Source organism: Babylonia areolata, chromosome 7 (assembly GCF_041734735.1).
Source record: "Babylonia areolata isolate BAREFJ2019XMU chromosome 7, ASM4173473v1, whole genome shotgun sequence".
NCBI classification, from domain to species: Eukaryota; Metazoa; Mollusca; class Gastropoda; order Neogastropoda; family Buccinidae; genus Babylonia; species Babylonia areolata.
In genome coordinates this window covers 12,976,318-13,002,980 of record NC_134882.1, presented here as the reverse complement: position 1 = coordinate 13,002,980, position 26,663 = coordinate 12,976,318, and the positions used below count along the sequence as shown (strand labels likewise).

Below are 26,663 nucleotides of genomic sequence, written 5' to 3'. Positions count from 1 at the left end.
ACGACACGCAAAACACCGCATTATCCTGAATACCAATTCTGACTCGTGATTTGAACAGACACGTGATTTATGTCAATTCATTTTATTGACAGAATCAAACGAGATAAAGTCCTGTCCTATCCACTGCAAGGACTGCTGGTCGTTTCAAGGAAAATGAAGAAGCAACATCAGTACCAACAGCGGCGGCGAAAGCAGCGGGTCTAGCTCCAACAATTTCATCCATACGCGCACAGAGAAATCAGCAAAAGCAGTCCATACGTGCACAGAGAAATCAGCAAAAGCAGTCCATACGTGCACAGAGAAATCAGCAAAAGCAGTCCATACGTGCACAGAGAAATCAGCAAAAGCAGTAGCAATAGCAGGAGGAGGCATCCGCCGGTTGCATCTTCCCAGTAAAGACAGAACAATGGCGGCAGAACCCACTCCACACAAATCCCCAGCAGCTTCAAGGGAAGAAGTGTCTGGAGCTGCTCAAGAAGCGAATTCAACACTCCTCCCAACAGCAAAGCCAACAACGCCAGCAGAAACAAAACCGACCACGCAAGAACCACAAACCCCTCTGGTAGCATCGCCTGTAGTGGCTGGAGACTCGAACTCAGCTCAGACCTCCCCAGCGGACAAACCGTTACCGACCCTGAAGCTTCACGTTCCCGCCAACCCCGAACCCACCTCGGAACCCAGCACGGTTGAACTCATCCTTTCAGCACGTGCAGCGGGGGAACTCCGGGCCCGAAAGGAGGCCGAGGCTGCTGGCGTTGTGCTGGAGGAGGAGAAGAGCCCCCCGAGAACCCCTAACGGGCCTCTGAGGCTGCCCCATCTGAGGGAACCCACCAAAGAGCCCGAACCCACCGACCCTGATTTCACTGTGAGACTGGGAGCCTTCATGGAGAGAGCTGGGGACGACTGCTTTCCTCGTCTGCTGCAAAAGTGAGTATCATCATCGTCATTGATGTCATCTGTGTTGTTGTTGTTTTTATTATTATTATTATTATTATTATTATTATTATTATTATCGTATTTGTTGTTGTTGCTGCTGCTATTGTTGTCGTCATCGTTGTTGTTGTCCCTGTTGTCGTTATTACTACTGTCCTTCTTCTTCTTTCCGTTACACGACCAACATCGACTTGCCGATGACTCTGTCGTGGTTCATGCATGCTGGGTATTTTCGTGTCCCCATGACCCACCGAACACTGACATAGGTTACAGGATCTTTAACGTGCGTATTTGATCTTCTGCGTGCATATACACACGAAAGAGGTTCAGGCACTAGCAGGTCTGCACATAATTATGTTGACCTGGGAGATAGGAAAAATCTCCACCCTTTACCCACCAGGCGCCGTTACCGTGATTCGAACCCGGGACCCTCAGATTGAAAGTCCAACGCTTAAACACACTCGGCTATTGCGCTCATTCTTGCTGTTGTTACTGTTGTTATTGTTGCCAGTGTTGATATGGCTGCTATTAGTGCTGTTGTTGTGGTTGCTATTATTCTTCTTGTTGTTTTTATTCGTTGCTGTTGTTATTGCTGTTGTTGTTGTTGCTATTGAGGTTGATGGATTTGTTGTTGCTAATGTTATTGTTGTATCTGTTGTTGTTGCTGTTATTGTTGCTGTTGTCATTGCCGAGGAGCTGTTGTTGCTGCTGTTACTGTTGGTTTCAATTAAGAAATTGAGGACAGACAGTAAACGAAAATTTCGAAGCAACGTAGCCATCAATTGCTATGAGGGTGGATCAACCCGGTGAATGGACAAATGAGTGTGTGGTTTTTGGGGTTGTTTTGGAGGGGGGCGGGGGGGTGTTGTTGTTTGTTTGTTTTTTTTGTTGTTGTTGTTTTGTTGCTTTTTTGTCGTCGTCGATGTTTCGGTGTTAATGATGAACAGGCTTATAAAAATAACGTGATTTTGAAGATGCTGATGGTATCGATCGATTATGACATTGATGATGATATTGACGACAGAATGATGATGATGATGATTATTATAATCATGAAAAGCTGTTCTCTGTTAATGGTACTTTATGACTGTGAGGGCATCGACGATGGCCGCGATCATAATGACGAAGATGATGATGATGAGACGACATCCTTTGTTAATGTTATTTTGTGATGGTGTTGATGACTGTGATAATAAGACACACCCCACCTCCTCCTCCCTATCAGAAACACCATTTAGTGATGAAGAAGATGATTATAATCCAGTCAACAACTGAGAAACGACACGACGACCCGTAACCATCAGCACCACGGGTTGTTTTTGGTGACAGGTTTTAAGCGCGTTGGGTTACGCTGCTGGTCAGGCATCTGCTTAGCAGATGTGGTGTAACGCTTATGGATTTGTCCGAAGGCAGTGACGCCTACTTGAGTAACTGAACTGAACCGAACTGAGCTTTGATGGCAGGGAATTCCCAGAACCCAAATCTCCCGCCACGCGAAGCCTGCAGCTTCTGGAGCGATCGCCGCGCTCACACCTGTCCTCCACCACCACCACCACCCTCACCCCGACCTCCCCCCTCTCCCCCCTGTCCCCCGCGGTCAGCCCCAGGGAGCCGAGGTGGAGCACGAGCAGCCAGGACGGTGGGGTGGTGAAGGGGGCGGGGAGGGGGTCCCCGGGGGGGTCCCGCAGGCCCAGCCTGACGGGGGTGAGGAGCAGGGGCCGTCGCCAGTCGTGGCAGCTGGGGAGGGGGAACAGGGGGAAGGGAGGAGGGGACCAGCTCCTCCCTCTGGCCCCCAGCGCCGTCCTGCCCGCTACCGGCAGCTACATCACCGAGTCTGAGTCGGTGGGTGGGTGGGTGGGGGAGTGGTAGGTGTGTGGATGAGTGTATGTGTGTGGAATATTCATAAAGAATTCATGTATGTATGTATATGTGTATGTATGTATGTATGTTTGTATGTAAGTGCATGCGCGCGTGTCCTGTGTTGTGTGTGACTGTGTGTGGGAGGGGGGTGTAAGTGGGTGAGTGTGTGGGTGAGTGGTCGGGTGTTTAGGTGTGTGTATGAGTGTATGCGTGTGGAATATACATAAAGAATTTATGCATGTATGTATGTATGTATGTATGTAAATATGTATGTATGTTTGTTTGTATGTGAGTGCAAGCATGCGTGTCCTGTGTTGTGTGTTTGGGAGGGGGGATGTAAGTGGGTGAGTGTGTGCATCAATGGGTGTGAGACTGTCAATTTGGGGAAAGATGCTATGGAGAGAACACACACACACACACACACACACACACACACACACACACACACACACACACACACACACACACATACATGTGTATATATGTATATATATGATCTTATACTATTATGCACAACACAACACACTCGCACGCACGCACGCACACACACACAAACACACGCACACATGCAAGCACACACGCACACATACACACATGTAAATCTTTAATGTATATTTCCAGAGTTATGCCAGATTCCAACGTGTGGCAAGGGTTGTGAAAATTATCGTCAGAGTGTGTGGCTTTCTGAAAAGGTAATCAATTAGAAATATAATAAACAATAATGAGCATAAAAAAGAAGTCATATTTATTCTGAATTAGTATTGTGGCTTCTGTATTATTGCGTGCATATTTCTATGTTTCTTTGTTTGTGTTTTTCATTTGAAAAACACATCACCACAGGTATTTTTCTAAATTACATTCATTTCTCATCATTCATTGTTATTTGTCTGTTGATTTTTTTAATTTTTGTTTATTTATTGTTTTAACTCCATGATTTTTTTTTTTTTTTTTTTTTTTTGTCATTGAGAACTACAGCATGCTCTCTCTTTTTCTGTCTTTGTCTCTGTCTTTGTCTGTCTGTCTGTCTCTCTGTCTCTGTCTGTGTCTCTCTTGAATCTTGAACCTTGAATCTCTCTCTCCCTCTGATTTAAGACCCATATCCTCTCTCTTGCAATGAGCCATTGTTGAAAGTAATAACCCAGATTTTGTTTTTCTTCTCTTGGTTTCTTTCACACACACACACACACACACACACACACACACACACACACACACAGAGAGAGAGAGAGAGAGAGAGAGAGAGAGAGAGATCAACATTAACATGTGACAGTTTCGTGGAGAGGAACGACTCGGAGGGCTGGTCCTTTGTGGAGATGTACCTGCACGTGCAGCAAGACATGCGACAAGACCTGGCCTTCAACCCGCACCACTTCACCAGGGCTCAGCCTGTGAGCCACAACACTATCTGTCTGCCTTGTCTGTTTGTTAATGTCTGTCTGTCTGTCTGTATAAGTGTCTTGTATGTGTGCATTTTCTTTCTTTCTTTCTTTCTTCCTTTTTCTCCTTAAATTTTTTTTTGACCTAATCAGTAATCGGTGTGTCACTTAGCCGACGTCCGAGCAGAGTCAGGGTTAGTCATCTGTTCAACTGCAATGGGATTGACAAAGTAAAGGCTTAAAGTAGTCCGGATTAATACGACAGATGTATAGAGCTTTATAGCTCAACGTTCGTCGCTTACAGTTAGGGCCAACAGCAAAGTGAGAGCTGTATGATCAATGGTTTGTCCATTGCAATGGAAAGTCATTTACAGCTTACTGAGTCTTTTGTGAAGGACTATGACTCTTAGACTAGAAGGCAAGATTGCACTGACTCTTAGTGCTGCAGTCTTGGGAGTTGGCTTTTGAGAACCACCCCAGCGCCGATTGTCCTGAAACCCTCTTGGCCGAGAGAGTGGGGATGTAACCTGGGCAAGACCCTCTCCACAATAATCAAATTCTAGCCCAGATTGTTAGGGCAGCAGTTGCCTCCTTTGCTGTTCTGATGGTCATAGGCGAACACGACTGACTGTCTATCATGCGTGCATCTGATCGAGCTATAGATAAACAGCCAGACGGAAGGACAGATGTATATATGACAAAGGTTCTTTCGGGTTTGTTCTTTCACTTTTCATTCAGAGGCTGATTCTGTTGGACTAAGAGAAATGCCCCCCCTCCCCCCCTGTCACTGCATCTTGCAGGCACGCTGACAGAATGGATGTCCCTTTTTTTTTCTTCACTTCTCTGTCGATCTCAGTGTGACACGACCTTAACGCTACAGAACGTAACACAGTACATTTCACATTGCAATGCAATAGAATGCAATGCAATACAAAGCAGTACAATGCAATATGATGCAATGCAATGTTGTGCAAAGCAATACGACACGGTGCAACGCAGTGCAGTTCAATAAAAATGCAAAGCAATGCAATGCGATCCAACGCAGATCACAACACAACACAATGCAACGCAACGCAACGCAACACAACACAACACAATACAATACAACACAACACAACACGACCCCTCCAGCCGCCGTGTCCGGCAAAGTGGTTGGTGAGCGTCGCGGACTGACGACTTGGAGGACGTGGGTTCGAGCCCTATTAAAGGCGGTCAGGTTGGGGGTTGTTTTTAGTTTTTTCTTCGTCCCTTGGCTAGCTTCTACCTTGAACTGAGAGTCCGATGGGTTGAAATGAAAAGGATGCGACCACTCAGTAGAGGGTCACCCACTTCACGCTTGCATCTTTGGAAGCGTTGCACCGGATCCAACACCGCAGGTGTCTGTCATCTCTTGGCCTGGTTGACGCCGGGATAAATATATTATGAGAGTACATCCTTGTCAAGCAGTCCCGAACCTAAATGGACCACCTTAGCATCATCGTCATCAACCCCATCATCATTCACCGTCATAGAAAACAAAATGACCTAAATTCTAGGGTACAACACACACACACGCACACACACACACACACACACACACACACACACGCACGCACGCACGCACGCACACACACACACACACATACACACACACGCACACACACACACACACACACACACACACACACACACACACACACACACACACACACACACACACACACACACGCACACACACACACATACATACACACACACGCACGCACACACACACACACACACACACACACACACACACACACACACACACACACACACACACACACACACACAAAGCATGACCTTTGACTTTCTATACGGTGTGATTGTCGTACTTTCACAGTTGAACGGAGGACCACGGCTTGAAAAACTGCTGTCTGTTCCCCCTCAGCAACGCACGGCCCACCACGTACAGCAGGTGGTATAATGATTAATCAAGTTATTTTAGCGGTTTACATTGTGAAGCGATGTGCAGATGTCCCATGCTAAACATGCGCTGAATGTACGTGCGTGATACTGCGCGTTTGTGGCTGTGGTGTGTGTGTGTGTGTGTGTGTGTGTGTGTGTGTGTGTCGCTGTGTGTGTGTGTGTGTGTGTGTGTGTGTGTGTGTGGTTATGGTGCTTAATATGTTTTTCTGTCTCTTTCTGTTTCTCTGTCTCGTCTCTTGGGTTGTCTCTGTCTCTGTCTGTCTATCTACTTGTCTGTCTGTCTGTCTGTCTGTCTGTCTGTCTGTCTGTCTCTCTCTCTCTCTCTCTCTCTCTCTCTCTCCCTCTCTCTGTCTGTGACTGTGACTGTCCATGTGACTGTCAGTGTGTCTCTGTTTGTCTGTTTGATTTTTTTTTTGTCAGTGTGTTTCTCTATTTCCATGTGTGTCTGTTTGCCTGTCAGTGTGTCTGTCTGTCATTGTGACTGTCAGTGTGTCTGTCTGTCCATCGGTGTGTCTTGTCTGTTAGTGTGTCACTGTGTCGGTCTGTCCATGTGACTGTCAGTGTCAGTGTGTGTCTGTCCGTCCGTGTATCTGTTTGTCTGCTAGTGTGGCTGTATGACCATGTGTCTGTCTGTCAGTGAGTGTCTCTGTCAGTATGTCTGTTTGTCCGTAAGTCTGTTTGTCTGTCACTTTGTCCGTGTGTGTGTGTGTGTGTGTGTGTGTGTGTGTGTGTGTGTGCCACAGTGTGTCTGTCTGTCTGTCTGTCTGCCCGCTCAGTGTGAGTGAGTGACTGGTTACCTGCACAGATCATGGGGATCATACGAGGCCACAGTGGCTTCAGTGACTTCCCCGTGCACGTGCAGATCCAGATGTGTCGTGTCATGCGCTACGAGCTGTAAGTTTTCTTCAAGTCTTTTCTAAAAGTACCAGCACGCATGCATGCTGAAAGCGGCGCGTACAAGCTGCATATTAATACAACACGTATACTGTCAAATACACGAAAACATCTGTGTTACTGCACGTGTTTGTACATACTACGTTAGCAAGCGCGTTGGGTTACGCTGCCTGTCAGCCATCTGCTTAGCAGATGTGGTGTAGCTTATATGGATTTGTCCGAACGCAATGACGCATCCTTGAGAAACTGAACTATCTGAACTGAACTAGTTCGGCAATGTAATTTTCATAAAACTGCGACACAGTCACAACTGAAATCGTCATTGATCAAACGGGTTACTTTAATCTTATCAAATCCAGTGTAGGTATACTTGTCACACACTGGCGTGATCATTTACGTGCGCACGTCTACACACACACACACACACACACACACACACACACACACACACACACACACACACACATTTGTTTATCACAGCTGGCAGAAACGCCGGCCATCACGCGGAGAATTAATTCAATTTAATTTTTCTAGTTTTGTTTTATTTATTGTTAACTTACTTTTATGTATAATGGTATGTGTGACTTTGTACGTATGTCTTATGAGCCTTGTCAAGGTTTGATTGGGATTCAGTTGAGTGTGAGTCTGTCTCTGATTCAAACACACACACACACACACACACACACACACACACACACACACACACACACACACACACACACAGAGTCACAGTCACAGTTAGAGTTTAACTAGCGAAGATCCAAAGGTGACGAGTTTATCCTTTCACCTCCCAGAGACCTTTGAATATTTAGATTGCTACCACTTCTGTCAACAATTAATTATTTTTATTCTGCACGTCTTGTTTTGATCGCACTTGCAACTGATATTCCTTATGATCTTATGTAATTTACCAATATATAGTTATATGGTAACAAATAGATTTTTGTGTCATTTCTATGTGAGCTAAAAGTTCAGGCAAAATTTAACGTTAGATATCATAAATTTGTAAAAGAATGGGTGTGTGTGTGTGTGGGGGGGCGGGGGGGGGGAGTTTTCTCCCTTCCATTTTGTTGTTGTTTTTGGTAGCAGTAGTAGCTGTAGTGGTAGTAGCAGTAGTAGTATCAGTATGAGTAGCAGTAGTATGAACAGTAAGTGGTATTGTGGGTCATTGGTTTAGTTTTAAATAAAGAAAAGATAACTAGCTCTAAAAGTGATTTTTTTTTTCCCCCAAATATGAACAACAAAACTAGAAATATGCACAATTTCGTTTTGAACTATTACCATCGAGGTGAAAAAAAAAAAAAAAAATTGTCGCTGCGAGCAGGATTCGAACCTGCGCGGGAATATCCCATTGGATTTCGAGTCCAACGCCTTAACCACTCGGCCATCACAGCAAACCTGACAGAGTGGTGAGATTATATCTACATGAAGATATGGACTGCATTTGTAGTTTTTCTTTGGCTTTTGGCTGTTCAGTATTATGCATGTGTACCACGGACTTGAATAGAATGGACATAATTCAATGATAAAATTAATTATATGTAATGCAGTCTGACCTCGATCAGTCAAGAGGAACAACTCCACCGCTTCCTTTTCGATATAAAAATGAAAACGGATCGAAAGAACAGGATTGCACAATTCATTTACACCACAGGGGTTTGACTTATTTATAGCCTCATTTATATAATAACATGAACCCTGACCCACACGTTCAGTTGATTCCTTCCAAATCCGAACCCAAACTTGATTGGTGTAGCGGAACTCGTGCGAGTCAGCGTTGCCATGGACATGGGAAAAGAAAACAGCCGAGTTCGCATGACAACGGCAACACACGCACGCGCGCGCGCGCACACACACACACACACACACACACACACACACACACACACACAAGCGCACTTACGCTTGCACAACGAGGTGTTAGGAAGGGGTGGGTGGAGGGGGGGGGGGGGGGGGGGGGGGGGATACTGGGTGCAAGACTGTAGAGGGGAGGTGAGTACTGCTTACTGGCTGATATTATTGACAACCATTTGAACAGTTTCCTCCCTTTAATCATCGCAGACAGCATTCATACTGAAACTGCTAATTAAAACATTTTTTTTTTAAAATAATGATAAATAAAAACAACAACAATAACAACAAAAACGGTACGATGTGGTCGTCAGTGCATGCGAGAATTCATGGATGTTCGCTTTTTCAATTTCATGATTCATATTGGAAAACTTCAAACGTGTTTCGGTCTTAATTATGACAGGAGATCGTTATCGTCAGGACTCAGCCAAGTGCGGTTGTGGCGAATAAGTTTTTCGGCTTATTTTCTTTTATCTTTCTCTTATATATATATATATATATATATATATATATATATATATATGTATGTATATATATATATATATATAGTAGTTTATCTTGTTCATTTCACTGAGTGGTGTGTTCTCAGGAGTGGGACAGTATTTACCTGATCGGAGACGTGCAGCAGACAGTACATCTTTTTAAGTGAAAATTCAAAGAAAAACAGAAAGATATTGGTAACGGACGCACGGGTATATTGACACACAATCGGTATGGGCGTGCTATTAAACAGTAAAATAAACAGGTCGCAGGCACATAGCAGTCATGTTCCACCGTATGGTTTCTATTGCTAGGGTATGGATGGCGGGGCCGGGGAATCTGATTTCATGCATTATGAATAATGGAATAGACCATCAAGGTCACGTATTGATCAGACCGGAAGCTTCCAGAAAAAGAGCTTTACTGTACCTACCGGCTTTTGACCTGTTTGTGGTGTGCGTCTGTATAATATTTAATTATCAGTAAGATAAGTAATTAAGAGCTGAAGACTTTATGGCGGTTTAATCAAAGCACCATGTTTCTCCCAGCCCCCACCCACCCACCCACACCTCTCAGTGTCACACACATACGCATCCGGGTGGCGGACGCACGCGCGCGCGCGCGCACACACACACACACACACACACACACACACACAAAACACACACACACACACACACACACACACACGACTCAGTGTCCCGCAGTTCTCCTGAACGATGATGTTTGCCACCAGGTACGAGTCGAGACGCATACTGCTGCGACAAGGGCATCAACCCACTGCTTTCTACATCCTGCTGACCGGAAGTCTAATGGTCAACATCCGGGACGTCCACCCCTCCACGGGTCACGTGTTCATCCGCACAGTGTCTGACCTGAAGGAGGGAGACTGTTTTGGGGTGGGTGGACTGGGTTTATACATATAAACCCGGTGTACGTCTGTTTTTGAGTGGGTGGACCTAGGTATATATAAATACATTTGGTATGAAGTCTGTTTTTGAGTGGGTGAACCTAGGTATATATAAATACACTTGGTATGAAGTCTGTTTTGGTGTGGATGAACCTTGGTATATATAAATACACTTGGTATGACGTCTGTTTCGGTGTGGATGAACATAGGTATATATAAATACACTTGGTATGAAGTCTGTTTTGGTGTAGATGGACATAGGTATATATATAAATACACTTGGTATGAAGTCTGTTTTGGTGTGGATGAACCTAGGTATATATCCACGCCATCAGTTTTGGATGCTCAGTGTTCATGTTTGAAGGATTGATGGGAAAGGGTGGACAGGTTGTGGTGCTCTGAAGGGAGATTGCTATCAGTACATGTGAATATGTCATTGGGAACTCACATAGCTCACCCCTCAACCCCCATCACGCACGCAAGCAAGCACGGGCGTACGCATGCGAACACCCTCGACGAGATGCCAACTAGCCAAACAAATATCGTGGCGTAGCATTAACAAGTGTTGTTAGTAAATTATATACACACATCTTAAACAAAAGGCTTACATTGTGGGCAAAAGAAGAAAAATAAACTCATTGAGGAACAAGCGGGATTCAGAGCAGGCTATAGCACTATTGACCACATACTTACTCTTTATGCCATTGTACAAAACTTTTTGCAAAAGAACTCTAAACTTTATTTAGCCTTTGTTGGTTTTAGAAAGGCTTTCGACTCTGTGAATAGGAACATGCTTTGTGGGCGGTTTTGAGGAAGTATGGGGTGAATGGCAAAATGTATAGGGCTCTGAGAAGTATTTACGACAGTGTGTTATCTTGCCACGGTGTGCGTGATAAATGTTGTTACAGTGATTATTTCAATTGTCCCATAGCAGTAAAGCAGGGTTGCATGCTTAGCCCCTTGCTATTTTCCTTTTTCATCAATGAATTAGCCGTTGAATTATCCCGAACTGGTAAACATGGTATACAATTAATTCCCGGTGCAGTTGAAATATTTCTGTTACTATTCACTGATGATGTAATATTGCTATCTGATACGGTTATTGGTCTCAGAAATCAACTAGATAGTCTTTGACGAGAAGCTGACCGATTGCAATTGATTGTTAATCTTGAAAAAACGAATGTCATGGTATTTAGAAAAGGGGGTCATTTAGCAATCAGAGAAAGATGGTTTTACGGAAATGAAGAACTAAAGGTTACAAATTCGTATAATTATTTGGGGATGAATTCACATAGCTCACCCCTCAACCCCCATCGCGCACGCAAGCAAGCACGGGCGTACGCATGCGAACACCGTCGACACTCTCTCTCTCTCCCTCTCTCTCTCTCTCTCTCTCTCTCTCACACACACACATACACACGCGCGCGCGCGCACACACACACACACACACACACACACACACAGAGAGAGAGAGAGAGAGAGAGAGCACAATACAGGATCACAACTGCCACCACTACCATTCTGTCCCCGAACAAACCTGCTGTCATGTGTGAGCACTTTACTAATTCTGCTCTCCTGTACACCCCACCTCAGGAGCTGGCCTTGCTGGAACAAACGCCACGCACCGCTACCATCATCTGTAAAAGCTCCGTGGAGCTTCTTTCAGTAGCCAAGGAGGTGAGTAGACACCCCACTGGAGACAGCGGACATTACTGCCAATCTCCACCTGAACCAAAAAAAAAAAAACCAGTTCCCCACATCATCCGTTCGTTCGTTCGCTCGCTCGTTAATCGATTACCCTTGTCAGTCAGTCAGTCACTTTCAGTTTCGAAGAGGCGTCGTAACTTACGGACTGAGCCATACATCTTACACCACTTCTTTCTTCTTAATTTGAGGGTGGGTGAAGGGTGGGGGGCGGGGGTGTGGAGGGGGTGGGGGGAGGGGTATCGTAAGTACCCAACAGCTTTCCCGGGTCTGCTTTTCGGCCGGAGCCAGTAGGGACCGAAAATGTCACATTGAACACGTCTGTTGTGAGTTCCTCACCACTGCAATAATGATGATGATAGTAATAATTATACAATGATGATAATAATGATAATTATTATTATTATCATAATGATTATTATCATCATTGTTTTCATCATTATGATCATTATTATTATTGTTATTATTATTATTATTAATGAGAAGAAGGATGACGATGATGATTATATGCAATTGATAAATAGAAGAACTGCCTTAAAATTATTGACGAAAAAAGCAAAGAGAGAGAGAGAGAGTCTATCTCCTCACGCCCCCGAACCCACGCATGAAAACATACCATGACAAACTGGAAGAGAAAGTCTTAAATCCAAATTCCTTTCCCAAGAGAAACATCATATCATCTCAGTCCCAATCAAAAGCCTTTGTCGAAACGGCCCGACAGTTCCGGTCAAAGCGGAGACCGTGAGAACCGAAGACCTGCCTGGTCTGTGCACGTGAAACTCGGTTCTTTGTCAGGGCTAACGCGCATGCTCCCTTGAGCTCAAAACAGTTGAGCGATTGGCGTGAGAAACGAGAAGTGGTCCTCGAAAATGGGTGGTTTATATTTTTTTATAGACAAGTTTGTGGAAATTGTTGTTCAAAAATTATTATATCAAAGTGGATGAATGGATTACTCTCGTCATGTTAACTACACACTTGTAGCGGTGACAGTGACTGGTAACAGGTAGGTGTATGTGACAGCGGAATGCGTATCTCTCGTGGCACATTCATTGGTGTCAGTGTATCCTGGCCATGTTGGATTTGCTTGACTCACGTTATTGTGTGTGGAAGCGCCGGTCATGGTTGTCGTGTGTGTGTATGTGTGTGTCTACGCGCGCGTGCAAACTTGCATGTGCATGAATGTGTTCGTGTGTGTGTGTGTGTGTTTGCTTTGTTTTTGTTGTTTTGTGTATGTGCGTGTTTTAAACTTCTAACGTTAGCATTTTCTCGTCATGTGCAAGTGCGAGAGGCAACAGACTTTGAAGGATGGTAGGTGTGAATTAGACCTCTTCCGCCATCCCTCATAAGACGATGTGGAGATCTGTGTGAGGGGTTGTAGATCAATGTCATTATTCTGGAAAGTTGAGAGACTTCGACACGATTAATGTCTTCATCCAGCTGCCATCAAACTTGGCGTGTTGATGGCATAACCCGAAGTAAAATTCAAGGGAAGAGGGTAAAAGTCATGGTCACAAAGGCGTATGATAATGTATGAAAAACTTGTCAGTTCAGTAGACTTAGAAGGAAGGTTTTGCGTATAATTTTCTTCAAACTATAGCTGTGTGTTCCATAATTCCTGTGTTTTGATAAGTAACATTTTGCTTTGATAAAGGCCTGACTAAGCGCGTTGGGTTACGCTGCTGGTCAGGCATCTGCTTGGCAGATGTGGTGTACCGTATATGGAATTGACCGAACGCAGTGACGCCTCCTTGAGCTACTGATACTGATACTTTGATAAAGGTTTTGTAGTTTTGTACAAAAACTTCAGGCTTTCCGTTTTTAATCCCACCCCACCCCCACCACACACACATACACGTATTTTTGTTGTTGTTGGTTTTTTGTTTTTTTTAGGGTTTGTTTGTTTGTTTGTTTGTTTTTGGTCGCTGTAAATTGATCAGTGACAATGTAATATATAGTCTAAATTTCTTCCCCTCCATTCTTTCATCGGCTCTCTTGACGGCATTCCAGGGGAAAGAAGTGTAGAGTATATATTACAGTGTTTAACCAACTTAAAGCTTTCTTCGCCTTCGAAACGATTGAAAAAAGGGGAAGAAGTGTGAATATATGCACGTTCCGTCATTGAATACTGAGGTGATTAATAATTATGGCACTCTGAAATATCATTAGTTGCCTGTTATAAGTCACCCAGTGTGTGCTGGTCACAGCAGTTACAGACGAGCAATTCAGACAAAATTATTGATTTTATATTGTATGCCTTTCAGGGACAAGATCTGTTGGAAATCTTGTAACCCGAATTCTGTGTACTCGCTCGCTTGAACGGTGTGAATTCTTTTGAATAAAATCTTTGCGAAAACGATAGCTTTTTTTTTTTTTTTAGCAGTAAGAAAGGTTAGTAAACTAATTCAGTGCTGTGTGTCAGTACTGCGCAGTTTCGGAAAGAATGTTGTATCTGCGCCAAATTGTATTATGGGTTGATGCACTTATTTTTCACACGTGCAGGATTTTGACAGGATCATACGGAGACCTCTGTTGGTTCAGCGAGACAGCAACATCGACCTCTGCCGGTGAGTACCGAGGCAGTTGTTCTCAGATATTCGCGTGTACTTTTGACAGGCTTTAAGGCAAAGCGACACAAAGTTAGTGTGTAGTGTACCTCCCCAGCCACACACACACACACACACACACACACACACACACACACACACACACACACACAGAGAGAGTTCATTTGAAAGCAATACACATACGAGCACACACACAAACCTGCACTCTTTCCTACAACAAGTTTTTAAAAAATCCCATCTCTGTTCTCTGTCTCTGTCTGTCTGTCTATCTTTTTCTCTCCCTTCCTCTGTCAGTCTCTCGCATACACACAGTTGTATTGAAAACACACACGCACGCATGCATGTACATGCACATGCATGCACACACACGCATACACGCACAGATTATAACACACACACATTCACAGTTGTATTGAAACACACACACACGCGCGCGCGCGCGCGCGCACTACGCACGCGTACGAGGTCGTGCGGGAAAGAAAAAGGTTTAAAATGATGATTTGAACTGTTGATTTGAATTATTGCAGGTCAGTTTCTTTCACACGTGCTTACAGTACTGACATAGAAATAAATGTGGAAAGCTGTTGTAACAAATCGCTTTTTTGTTTTAATTGATTTTTTTGTTTAATGACAGGAAGCACTTGCTGTTCCAAGACTTTCCGTGTGATGTTTTCTACGACAACCCAGAAGGCTTCTTTTTCCAGCATTGTCCGTGAGTATCAAGTGCTGGAAATGTTCGTCTCTGCGGATTGAAACCACGTGAAGGACAAGCGCAGGAAACAGCTATGATATAAGATGATAAAATATTCAGATAGCCTTTCGGACAACGACGGATGAGTAAGGTGGTAGAGCAGGGCGGGGGCAGTTGGAAAAATTCAATTTCAAATTCACTTTAATTCAAAAAGCCCTGTTTTGGCACATGGAAACAAAATAAAGAACAGGTTTACATCCTCGAGACGTGAAATCGTATGATGAACAACAAAGAAAAGAAGAAAAAAAAAAAGAAAAACGAAAGGAAAAAGAAGAGAAAAGAATGGCCACATAAAGTGTGCAACAGTCAGAATACCATTATATTGCCTGAAGAAAGTTTGTGAAGACAACTCTGTCAATAATTTATTCGCCCCTCCCCCCCCCCCCCCCCCCCCCCAACCCCCTTCCCTCCCTCTCTGCGCCTGTACCAATGTACATTCGCACACAAAGGGTCATCTAGATAGTACACATCATAAATTACAGTACTAAATGTTTCCAGTTTTACTTTTCTTTTGTTAAGTGTTCGAGCTCACATATCCTTTCCCTCTTTCCACATCTCCCCGACTTTTCCTTTACCCTTCTTTCATTTCTGTTTGTATTTTTGATTGTATTTCTCTCTTTTTTGTCACAACAGATTTCTCTGTGTGAAATTCGGGCTGCTCTCCCCAGGGAGAGCGCGTCGCTACACTGAGAGCGCCATCCTTTTTTTCTTCTTTTTTTTTTCTTGCGTGCAGTTTTATTTGTTTTTCCTATCGAAGAGGATTTTTCTACAGGATTTTGCCAGGAACAACCCTTTTGTTGCCGTGGGTTCTTTTACGTGCGCTAAGTGCATGCTACACACGGGACCTCGGTTTATCGTCTCATACGAATGACTAGCGTCCAGACCACCACTCAATTAAGGTCTAGTGGAGGAGGAGAAAATATCGGCGGCTGAGCCGAGATTCGAACCAGTGCGCTCAGATTCACTCGCTTCCTAGGCGGACGCGTTACCTCTAGGCCATCACTCCACTCCACTTCTGTCTTTCTTGCTAAGCTTTTTGTTACTGTATTTTTTTCTTTCTTCTATTCCCCCCTTTTATTTTTTCCTCTCTGTGAATTTTGTCTTTTTATGTATCTAAACATTTTTTTCTTTCTTTTCTTCTTTTTCTTCCTTTTTGCCAGTACCCACTGACATCAGAGACCAGGAAGCGGTTATTCTTGCTCGCACCGCACTGTCAGGAGAAACAAAAAAATTGGATAACCGAGTCAACGTTACACGACGTTACATATTTTCCACTGAAACTTTTTTTCCCCCCCCAATAATAGACTCATCTAAAAATGTGGTTTAAATGTTGTTTACACGAGTTATTTAACTTGGTCTCTAAAGGGTTGTTTAAGTGTCCTGGTGCCAGTTGCATTGCTTGGTTCTAACTTTTTGACAGTTACACGTGACTAAATGCCAGCGTTGACCGAACTACGCCAATGGTCAGTTCCATACTACACACATTAGTAGCGGGTTACGACCATACTAGGCTCTTCCGTCCGAGCAATGCAACTGGCTCCAGAGGGCCTTAGTGTGCCTGTACAGTGCGCCCATCTCAGAATGGCACTGCGCTTTACCATAACATATACAAAATTGAGATTCATTTGTTTGTACTTCTTCTTCTTCTGTGTTCGTGAATTGCAACTCCCACGTTCACTCGTATGTACACGAGTGGGCTTTTTCGTGTATGACCGTTTTTACCCCGCCATGTAGGCAGCCATACTCCGCTTTCGGGGGGTTTATGCTAGTTATGTTCTTGTTTCCATAACCCACCGAACGCTGACATGGATTACGGGATCTTTAACGTGCGTATTTGATCTTCTGCTTTAGTATACACACGAATGGGGTTCAGGCACTAGCAGATCTGCACGTATGTTGACCTGGGAGATCGTAAAAATCACCACCCTTTACCCACCAGGCGCCGTCGGCGTGATTCGAACCCGGAACCCTCAGATTGAAAGTCCAGCGCTTTAACTACTCGGCTATTGCGCCCGTCAGATGTTTGTACAAAAAAGCAACACAGGCATATCGCAGGCTCACCTCACACAGACCCAAACCTCAGCCAAATGAATATTTGTATTTCTTTTTATCACAACAGATTTTTCTGTGTGGAATTCGGGCTGCTTTCTCCTTGGAGAGCGCCTCGCTACACTGAGAGCGCCACCCTTTTTTTGTATTTTTTCCTGCGTGCAGTTTTATTTTTTTTTCCTATCGAAGTGGATTTTTCTACAGAATTTTGCTAGGAACAACACTTTTGTTGCCGTGGGTTCTTTTACGTGCGCTAAGTGCATGCTGCACACGGGACCTCGGTTTATCGTCTTATCCGAATGACTAGCGTCCAGACCACCACTCCAGGTCAAGTGGAGGGGGAGAAAATATCGGCGGCTGAGCCGTGATTCGAACCAGCGCGCTCAGATTCTCTCGCTCCCTAGGCGGACGCGTTACCTCTAGGCCATCACTCCACTTAATACCTATATCACATTCACCATAGTGAGAAAACACACCAAGGAATTAGCCATCACAAAGTTTACACCCAAAAAATCACACATACAATCAGATCAACATAAAAAAAAATCATCCACGTGCTCTTTGCGTGTGTGCAGAGCGGGAATGACAGTGGTGAAGAACGGACAGCAGTGTGCCTACCTTGTCTTCGTTATGTCGGTAAGCGCACGTGCGTCACGTCAGTGAGGTGTCTTTGCTGTCTTTTCTCCTGTGTGATTCTGTCCAGCCAGCTGATTTACCTAGCTGCTGATACGACCGTCACCGTTGTTAATGCCACCATTGTTTCAAGGACTTGTGATATGTTCAAAGTGAGAAACATTTACCGTTGTTACTGCGACCATTGTTTCAAGGACTAGTAATTTGTTAAAAGTGTGAAATATTTGCTTTTATTTGTGTGTTTCTCACTTGTTTTTTTTCTTGCCTTTATAGCTGATATTGCTTATGAAAGATTAAATATTTTATCTAATAACTTTGATTAATTGTTTTTATCTACTCATTCTGATCATCCAGCATATTGGAATGTTTCCATTTAAACTTGGAATTTATTGCTAAGTTCAGTACAGTTAATCAAGGAGACGTCACTGCGTTTGGACAAATCCATATACGGCACACCACATCTGCTGAGAAGATGCCTGACCATCAGCGTAACCCAAAGCGCTTAGGATAAGCGGTAGTTTTTGATTAACGTTGCGGTGAATTTTGTGTTCAGGGCAAGTGTCACCTGATAGGAAGCTACAGCAGCGGCGAACTGACCCGGAAGCGGTTGGAGTCAGCCTCCCGGGAAGTTCAAAAGGCGTTTCCGCTCTACACAGAGGTCCTCAAGATGGCCGACACGGGCAGGAAACGGCCGGGTCGGTGGAAGTGGGATAGTTATGTCCTTTTTCTTCCTTTATTCTTCTCTCCCTTGCTTTCATTTGTCCATCCCACGTTCCTTTCCGTCTTCATGCCGTTTAGACAGTTTTATCGTTAACCATCATGAACTGATATTTATTAGCTTAGTTATTTACAAGCCAAGGATGGTGATGTTGATGATGATAATGATGATGATAACGCAAATAAAAATGATGGTGATGATAACGAACGGAATTTATGCAAAATCCTAGTTATTTACTTTTATGTTTTTTAATGCCTTATGGTCTATTGCTTGAGATTATTTTATCGAGGTTTTGACAGCCAGCAGTATAGATAGAAATCGGGTGTTGGGGTTGGGGAGGGGGGCTATTTCTTTCCTGTTAAAAGAAATCTGGATCTTGGTATGAATACTGAGAAACAGCTGTTTTGTGAGGGAGTCTGCAGTGTTAGTATTGTCGCGCATTATTTTGGTTTATACTGTAACGTGAATTTGCTTTATTCTTCTTTGGTTATGTGACATACTCTCTCTTTAGTCTGTCTGTTTTCTCTCTGGCTCTCCCTCTGGCGCGTGCACGCATGCACACACTGTGTGTCCCACTTTCTGCCCCTGTCGCCCTTACCATACCATTGAGAGAGGTGTGTATGATTGTGGTGTTACACTGACTGTGACAGGCACACACCCGGAGAGGAGTGCTGTACACGACAGCATGGAGGTGGACCTTCTGACCATGGTCATGGGCGATCGCCATGCCAAGACTGCTGTCAAGGTGTGTCTAACACTGTGTGTGTGTGTGTGTGTGTGTGTGTGCCTCCGCCCACTTCCGTTTCCTCCCCCCAAGCCCCTCCCCCCTCTCCCTCTCCCCACTCTTTCTCTCTCAAAGGCATGGCTACGTGCTGATTAACCAGTTCAAATGTATTTGTGCGTGTGCGAGTGTGAACAGAATGGGTGCTTAACCGCTATGTATTCAAATGTGACGTGACAGGTTGACTGTTCGGAACCATACTGTTTTCTATAAATAAAAAAAAAAAACTGAAAAAAGAAAGAAAGAACGAAACAGATAAAGTATGTAGTCTGAACGTCGGTGTTAATCATTGACAGCTAAGATTTGCTGTTTTGTTCTATGTCTCGTAATTTTTATTTTATTTTATTTTATTTTTTGTGGTTATTTTATCTCTTGTTTGTTAGTATTGTTGGTTGTTAGTGTATTGTCCCCTTGCCGAAAGAATAGTATTGTCAATGACATTAAAGTGTTATCGATGTCAGCCTCTGTCTCTCTCTCTCTCTCTCTCTCTCTTTCTCTCGCTTTCTTTCTCAAACACACACACACACACAGCAGAGCACAGCACAGCACAGCACAGCACAGCACAGCACAGCAGAGCACAGCACAGCACAGCACAGCACAGCACAGCACAGAGCACTCACAGCAACAAGGGTCAAACGCTGACGAATGACATGACACTGACGGCACGTGCAGGCCAAGCGGGAGCTCGGGGTGCCTGTGCACGAGTACGCCACCCCTGCCCCCCGGCCCCTGCTCAAGAGCCGCACCCTCAGCAGCTTCTTCGACACCCTGCACAGGGAGCGACGCCACAGACTGGTGGGTGTGTGTGTGTGTGGGGGGGGGGTAGACTCGAGTGGGACTGTGTGTGTGTATGTTTGTGGGTGCGCGCGCGCGCGTGTGTGTGTGTGGAGGAGTAGTAGGGAATTTTTTGGTTTGCTGCCCCCTCACACTTACTAGTAGGTGATCTGTAGGTGTCATCCTCATTCGCCTGTGTATCCCGTATTCGCCTGTCTCTGATTATCTTAATACAGTATTCGCTTGTTTCTCTCTCTCTCGCGCGCGCACACACACACACATACACAACCCGCGCACGCCTCAGAGAGCGAGCGGAAAAGGAGGAAGGGGTGAAGAGAGAGAGAATCAAGAGAAAGAGGTAAAAAACAGGAAAATGAAAGTGACTAAGACAGACATGAGTAAAGATAAGAAACGGTACTATAGAAATTCTATGCATAAGTAATAGCCTACACTTGTGTGTGTGTGCGCGCACTCGCAAACGCGAGCATATTCACGTGAGTTAGTGTGTTTATGTGCTCATACATATTATGCGTGCAGGTTTATGCGTCTGTCTTTCTGTTCAGATGAAGTCTCGTGACCCGGGCAGGGAGGCGCTGGAATCTTTTTGGGCGTGCCGACTGCAGGGGCCGGTCCTGTGCAAACACAAACATCACAAAAGCAAGCCAGGTGTGAGGCTTCATAGAGGAAAATACTGTGGTGGATACAGCCATGACAGTAGTTGGTTCCTTCAGTTGCTTGGTTGGTTGGTGGGTGTGTTTTTACTTTCTTCACTGAAATAAGTGGAGTGATGGCTTAGAGGTAACGCGTCCACCTAGGATGCGAGAGAATCTGAGCGCGCTGGTTCGAATCACAGCTCAGCCGCTGATATTTTCTCCCCCTCCACTAGACCTTGAGTGGTGGTCTGGACGCAAGTCATTCGGATGAGATCATAAACCGAGGTCCCGTGTGCAGCATGCACTTAGCGCACGTAAAAGAACCCACGGCAACAAAAGTGTTGTTCCTGGCAAAATTCTGCAGAAAAATCCACTTCGATAGGAAAAACAAATAAATCTGCACGCAGGAAAAAAAATACAAAAACAAAAAATGGGTGGCGCTGTAGTGTAGCGACGCGCTCTCCCTGGGAAGAGCAGCCCAAAATTCACACAGAAAAATCTGTTGTGACATAAAATGAGAAATACAATACAATGACAAAGACCCTTTGGTCTTTGATAATGATAATACTAAGATAACGAAGGTACAAAATGAAAGAATACTTTAACATCCTCCAAAAATCCCCAAATTGTTGGCACGTCTGATGATAAAAAGGCGGCATATGAAAGAACATAGGCGATACATACACAGAACGAATTTACATTTGTCATTACAGAGAAAGAAAACCTATTCAAAAAGAAGAGGAGAAAAGAAAAGAAGAAAAACGATGTAAAGGAAACGAAAAAAAAAAAAGGAATGGTAGGAACGCACACACAGAAGTGGAGGTTGTTGACAGTGTTTTCATTATTGGGGTAATGTGACGGATGGCCGGTTAGTTTCAGAAGGGGAAAATTTAGACTGAGAGATTAGTTCCTTCAAAGAGAGAGACGTTGAACTGACAACACAGGGCTTGATCTGTGCTTAACAGACAGAAATGTGTTCAGTTGTTTGGTGTGCTTTACACACGTGTTTTACCTCATGATACTGTATACTCGGTGCATAATTCAGAAATTGTCCATTTTATTGACATTAATGACAAACAAAATGTGCCCAGAGGGAGGGAGCAACTGTGTGTGTGTGCGTGCGTGCGCGTGCGTGCGTTAGAGAGATTTCAACCATCCAGATACTGATATTTCATTTTGGCACTGGTATTTGGCTGAAATATGAATATGATTACTCAAAAACAAGAGGTTGGGTGGTTGTTATTTTGTTTGTTTTCAAAGAAGTCACTGTTCCTTAAAAAAAAAAAAGCAACTAACCTTGACACGGAAAATGAAATTACATTTTAATGATAAACGTATATGGACAAAGTCTTCAGTAGTTTATATATCACTTTGTTTCGTCTTTTTTCTTTGCAGATCGAGGCTGTACGCCAATGATGGTGCATAACGTGAGTAAGAAAATCACACAAGACAGCAGGGCGTTTGTTTTGGCAAACGATTTAGTAGGTATTTTTGACTGTTGTGGTGTGATGTGCTCACGTGAAACGTTTCTGATCACGTTTTAAGAATTCAGTAAATGGAACAGGTACACATGTCTTTCTCTCTAACAGTCTTTGGAAACGATGGACTTTTAAAAACAAAGTATTATATCTACAATTAGAAACGATTTCGTCTCAATTGAATTCAGTTATATTGAGAGAGAGGTGGGGGGTGCTGGAGGAGGGAGTGAGGGAGTGAGAGGGGGCCGGATGAGGGAGGGGGAGAGAGAGAAAAGGGATGGAGAGAGAGAAGCGGGAGGAGGGAGGGAGGGAGAGAGAGAGAGAGAGCAAATGTACTCTGCTGCACTATTTTGAATACTTCATTGTTCGCGAAGCATTTTTATTTCCAGAGTTGTTACTGTATGTCCTTGCTGTGCATCTCTTCTGAAAACCTGTTTCACAGGTTGACCGTCTGGAATTTCTTCGACAAGAGAAAGAGGGGTTTGCCCAGATAGCTCTGCTGTCCTCTGGTGATGTCTTTGTAAGTACACCGTGTGTGTGTGTGTGTGTGTGTGTGTGTGTGTAAACAAAAACGGTCACAGTATGTCTTTATTCTCCAGTTTAAAACCAGAAAAATTCCTAGATGCCTGCTCCATTCTTCTTTCAAAGTTGGCTGTTTGCAACAGTTATTTAGGTAAAACGGTTACAGTTGAATAGCCAGCTTCCTTAAGAGGAGAGAAGAGAGACGGAGAGAGAAACGGATATGTTTATTCAGAAGACCATCGGTCCATTCTGAAGGGACCGAACAAATATGTTACAATCGTAATCGTGTACAGAGAACTGCGTCTCCTTAAAAAGTATATTACTAACTACAGCAGCGCGTTTTTAATCCACACATAAATTTAATAATAAAATCTATATAATCGTTTAACCGAAATGCACATGGATCGCTATTTTCTCAGGATAAATTCTGCTCTGTATCACTGTATGCAGGACATTGAAACACAAAATGTAATTTATCCTCCTCGGCAGACTTACGTAATTGATATACTAACTGCAGTGCTGACCTTCTTGTATATCTTAATAAGTATTCATTTTGATGGAACACAAACTGTTTACAAACCTTTTCACTTTCATAGATAGTTACGACACCTTAGAGTGACCGTATTAAAAAATCCTGTAAAGTTGTAACATCTCACTGGTTAAGAGGGAGGGAGGGAGGGGAGGAGAAAGAGAGAGGGAGAGAGAGAGAGAGACATAACATGTCAATGGTTAATTCATCAGGCCATAGCCCCTGAAGTAAACAAATATCATCTTAATCATAGTGCAGACAATCACAATATTTACCATCTTAATCATCGTGCAGACAATCACAATACTTATCATCTTAATCATCGTGCAGACAATCACAGTACTGACAACCATGAAATTCGGCTTTTTTTTCCAATGACAATGCAAATGGAACTAAATTATTTAAGCAATCAGATGTGTTATGCAGACAACCATGACATGGAGCAGGAGCTGTTGAGTTGGTTGCATTTTTGCCTTGACTTAGCCAGTTTCTCTGAATATGTTAAAATCGGCCTTCGGGTATACTTAAGGTTTAACCTTTCAGTTTAGAACATGCATTTCTTTTTGTGTGTATCTCTGTTCATGTGTATTTATTTATATGTGCATGCTTACGTACTGGTCCCTGCATATGTGTGTATGCGTGTGTGTGTGTGTGTGTGTGTTTAAAGAGTATACGGACAGCTTCTCTAATTTTTGACTCACTTGTGTAAACAAAGTGTTAAAATCGGCCTTCGGGTATACTTAAGGTTTAACCTTTCAGTTTAGAACATGCATTTCTTTTTGTGTAAACAAAGTGAGTCTATGTTTTAACCCGGTGTTCGGTTGTCTGTGTGTGTGTGTGTGTGTGTGTGTGTGTGTGTGTGTCCGTGTGTGTGTGTGTCTGTGTGTCCGTGGTAAACTTTAACACTGACATTTTCTCTGTACATACTTTGTCAGTTGACACCAAATTAGGCATAAAAATAGGAAAAATTCAGTTCTTTCCAGTCATCTTGTTTAAAACAATATTGCACCTCTGGGATGGGCACAAAAAAATAAAAAAGAAGCCTAATTATATGCAAACTGCATTTACTGTTATATTTATATTTTTTGTATTCTCTAAACTTGGCACTTTGATCTGATATTCTGACCCAACAACAAGAGCAGTCATTATTATCATTTTTTGTTTAAACAGGAACTTCTTTTGCTAAGCATGGAAGTTTTATTTATTTTGCAAACGTTTTGGTGCAGATAGTAAAAAAGGGAAATTGTAATTAATGCTAGGGGACTTAATTTATCACAAGTGAGTCTTGAAAGCCTTGCCTCTCTTGTTTTCTTTACTCTGCATGTCTCAAACCAGTATTGATGCTTTCTACAGCCTGTTTCTGTCATGGACCTATGCTATGTGCGTGCATGAGGCTCACATATGTATAAATGTATGTGATGTGTGGATATACATGTGTGTGTGTGTGTGCATGCGTGCGTGTGTATGGTTGTGTGATGTGTATGGATTGTGTGTGTGTGTGTGTGCGCGTTAACAGGGGCTGGAGACGCTAGTCAGACGACAGGCGTCCCGGGTGAGCGTTGTCAGTCAGGGGGCAGAACTCCTCTTCATCTCCAAGAAGCTCTTCTTGCAGCACGCCAACATTCGAGTGCTCCGCATTGTCAACGACATGGTAGGCAGCTTTTTCATCGAGTTTTATTCAGGGAAGTGTGATCCTGGTCCACTGCTCGTTGTGCTCTGTCCAGTGGGTGTTATAGATCTGTTTGAAGCGTTATGTGTGGTATTACAGCTCTGGTACAAAGCATTACGTATGGTGTTATTGTTATGTATGGTATTGTAGTTCTGTGTAAAGCGTCATGGGTGGTATTGTAGTTTGTGTAAAGTCATGTATGATGTTATAGGTCTGTTTAAAGCGTCGTGTATGGAAATATAGATCTGTATGAAGTGTCATGTATAGTATTATGATTCTGCATTAAGTGTCATGTGTGGTAATAATGTAGTTCTGTATAAAGCGTTAGAGATCTGTATAATGTGTCACCCACACTACTGCAGCTCTGATTCAAGTTCTGCCTGAAGTGTTTTGTATCGTAATATAGTTCTGTTCATAGTACCATATTTGGAATTGTTTTATGTATTCATGTGTGGTGTTACTGTTCTATATAAAGTGTCCTGTATGGTATCGTAGCTCTGTATAAAGCGTCCTGTATGGTAAAGTTCAGTATATGGTGTAATAATAAAGTGTCATGTTGCTGATTTCTTATTTTTGTGGACTACAGGTTAGGCGTTACATGTTTAGCGTATTATTATTATATCGTTAAAAAGATACGAAAATTAACGCGCACACGCATTTAGTGTGGTCGCTTTCAAATGTGTATGTTCTAAAGTATGCTTTCAGTCGAAAACAAGTGTGTATGTGTGTGTACGTCTGTTGTATGCATGAGCGTGTTTGCACAGGTATGCATGTGTATGTGCTGTTTCGGCGGGGAATGGAGTTCGCACGTGCATGCTTTGTGTGTGTGTGCGCGCGCGCGCGCGCGCGCGCAAAATCATTTGCGTTGTGCATCTTCGCACACGCATGCCTCTCTTTGTTGCGCAAATGGTGATGTGTGTCCTGTGCGTGTGTGCTGGTCAGAGCATCATCTACCCCAACGCCGTGGACATTCACCAGCAGCTGCAGCAGAGGCGGCAGTGGAGCCGATACAAGCACGCGCTGGTGCGTCACGTGGTCACGCGGGAGGGGCGGACCTACCAGCAGCCTGTGTCTACATCTTGAGTGACCCTTGGCTGAGACCCGTTGGAAATGCCGTAAGATTATCTGTGTTATGTTCTGCTGAAGAGTTCCTTGACTTTATGGGGTTATATTTATAAAGTGTAAACATGACGAAATAATGATTAGTGCTTAAAAGAACCGGGTAAACCAGAGGTGAATATACACATATCACACAAATGTTCGAATAATGCTCTCTCTCTGACCGTCTCTCACCACAAGGACTCGCGGGGAAAAATACGTTCATTTATTAGTGTAAAAATTGGTGTGATAATTAAGGAAAGTGAAGACGCAGCAAATAAAAACCATCACGACCACATTTCCAATGCATTGGGCCACTTCCAAACCCAGCATGAGTACAGCGTTAGAGTGTGGTTCGTGTAAACCAATATTAAGAGAATACTGAAAGCTGTTTCTGACTCGCGTATGTAATAAGAATATGTTGTCTGGTTGTTGTTTTTTTTACTCGTATATAATTAGAATATATAGTCATCCTGTCATTTGTTCGTG

At 43.6% G+C, this 26,663-nt stretch overlaps 1 protein-coding gene and 1 non-coding gene across 2 annotated transcripts in view; one reads left to right on the top strand and one right to left on the bottom strand.

Annotated features, from left to right (window-relative positions):
• LOC143283722 (uncharacterized) overlaps window positions 1-26,234 on the top strand; it is a 27,229-nt gene extending 995 nt beyond the window's left edge. Inside the window, exons 2-20 of the mRNA XM_076589992.1 lie at window positions 93-927; window positions 2,397-2,775; window positions 3,415-3,485; window positions 4,064-4,181; window positions 6,031-6,105; window positions 6,922-7,010; window positions 10,078-10,240; window positions 11,845-11,928; window positions 14,455-14,519; window positions 15,154-15,231; window positions 17,895-17,955; window positions 18,506-18,647; window positions 19,321-19,415; window positions 20,124-20,246; window positions 20,789-20,891; window positions 22,274-22,305; window positions 22,799-22,876; window positions 24,924-25,058; window positions 26,019-26,234. Coding sequence (XP_076446107.1) covers window positions 407-927; window positions 2,397-2,775; window positions 3,415-3,485; window positions 4,064-4,181; window positions 6,031-6,105; window positions 6,922-7,010; window positions 10,078-10,240; window positions 11,845-11,928; window positions 14,455-14,519; window positions 15,154-15,231; window positions 17,895-17,955; window positions 18,506-18,647; window positions 19,321-19,415; window positions 20,124-20,246; window positions 20,789-20,891; window positions 22,274-22,305; window positions 22,799-22,876; window positions 24,924-25,058; window positions 26,019-26,159 — 2,553 coding nt within the window. The 5' untranslated portion in view covers window positions 93-406 and the 3' untranslated portion in view covers window positions 26,160-26,234. The remainder of the gene's footprint in view (window positions 1-92; window positions 928-2,396; window positions 2,776-3,414; window positions 3,486-4,063; window positions 4,182-6,030; window positions 6,106-6,921; window positions 7,011-10,077; window positions 10,241-11,844; window positions 11,929-14,454; window positions 14,520-15,153; window positions 15,232-17,894; window positions 17,956-18,505; window positions 18,648-19,320; window positions 19,416-20,123; window positions 20,247-20,788; window positions 20,892-22,273; window positions 22,306-22,798; window positions 22,877-24,923; window positions 25,059-26,018) is intronic.
• Window positions 8,323-8,404, bottom strand: Trnas-cga (transfer RNA serine (anticodon CGA)). Its single transcript has one exon. It is a non-coding gene; the product is annotated as a tRNA-Ser (tRNA).
• Window positions 26,235-26,663: the final 429 nt, after the last annotated feature.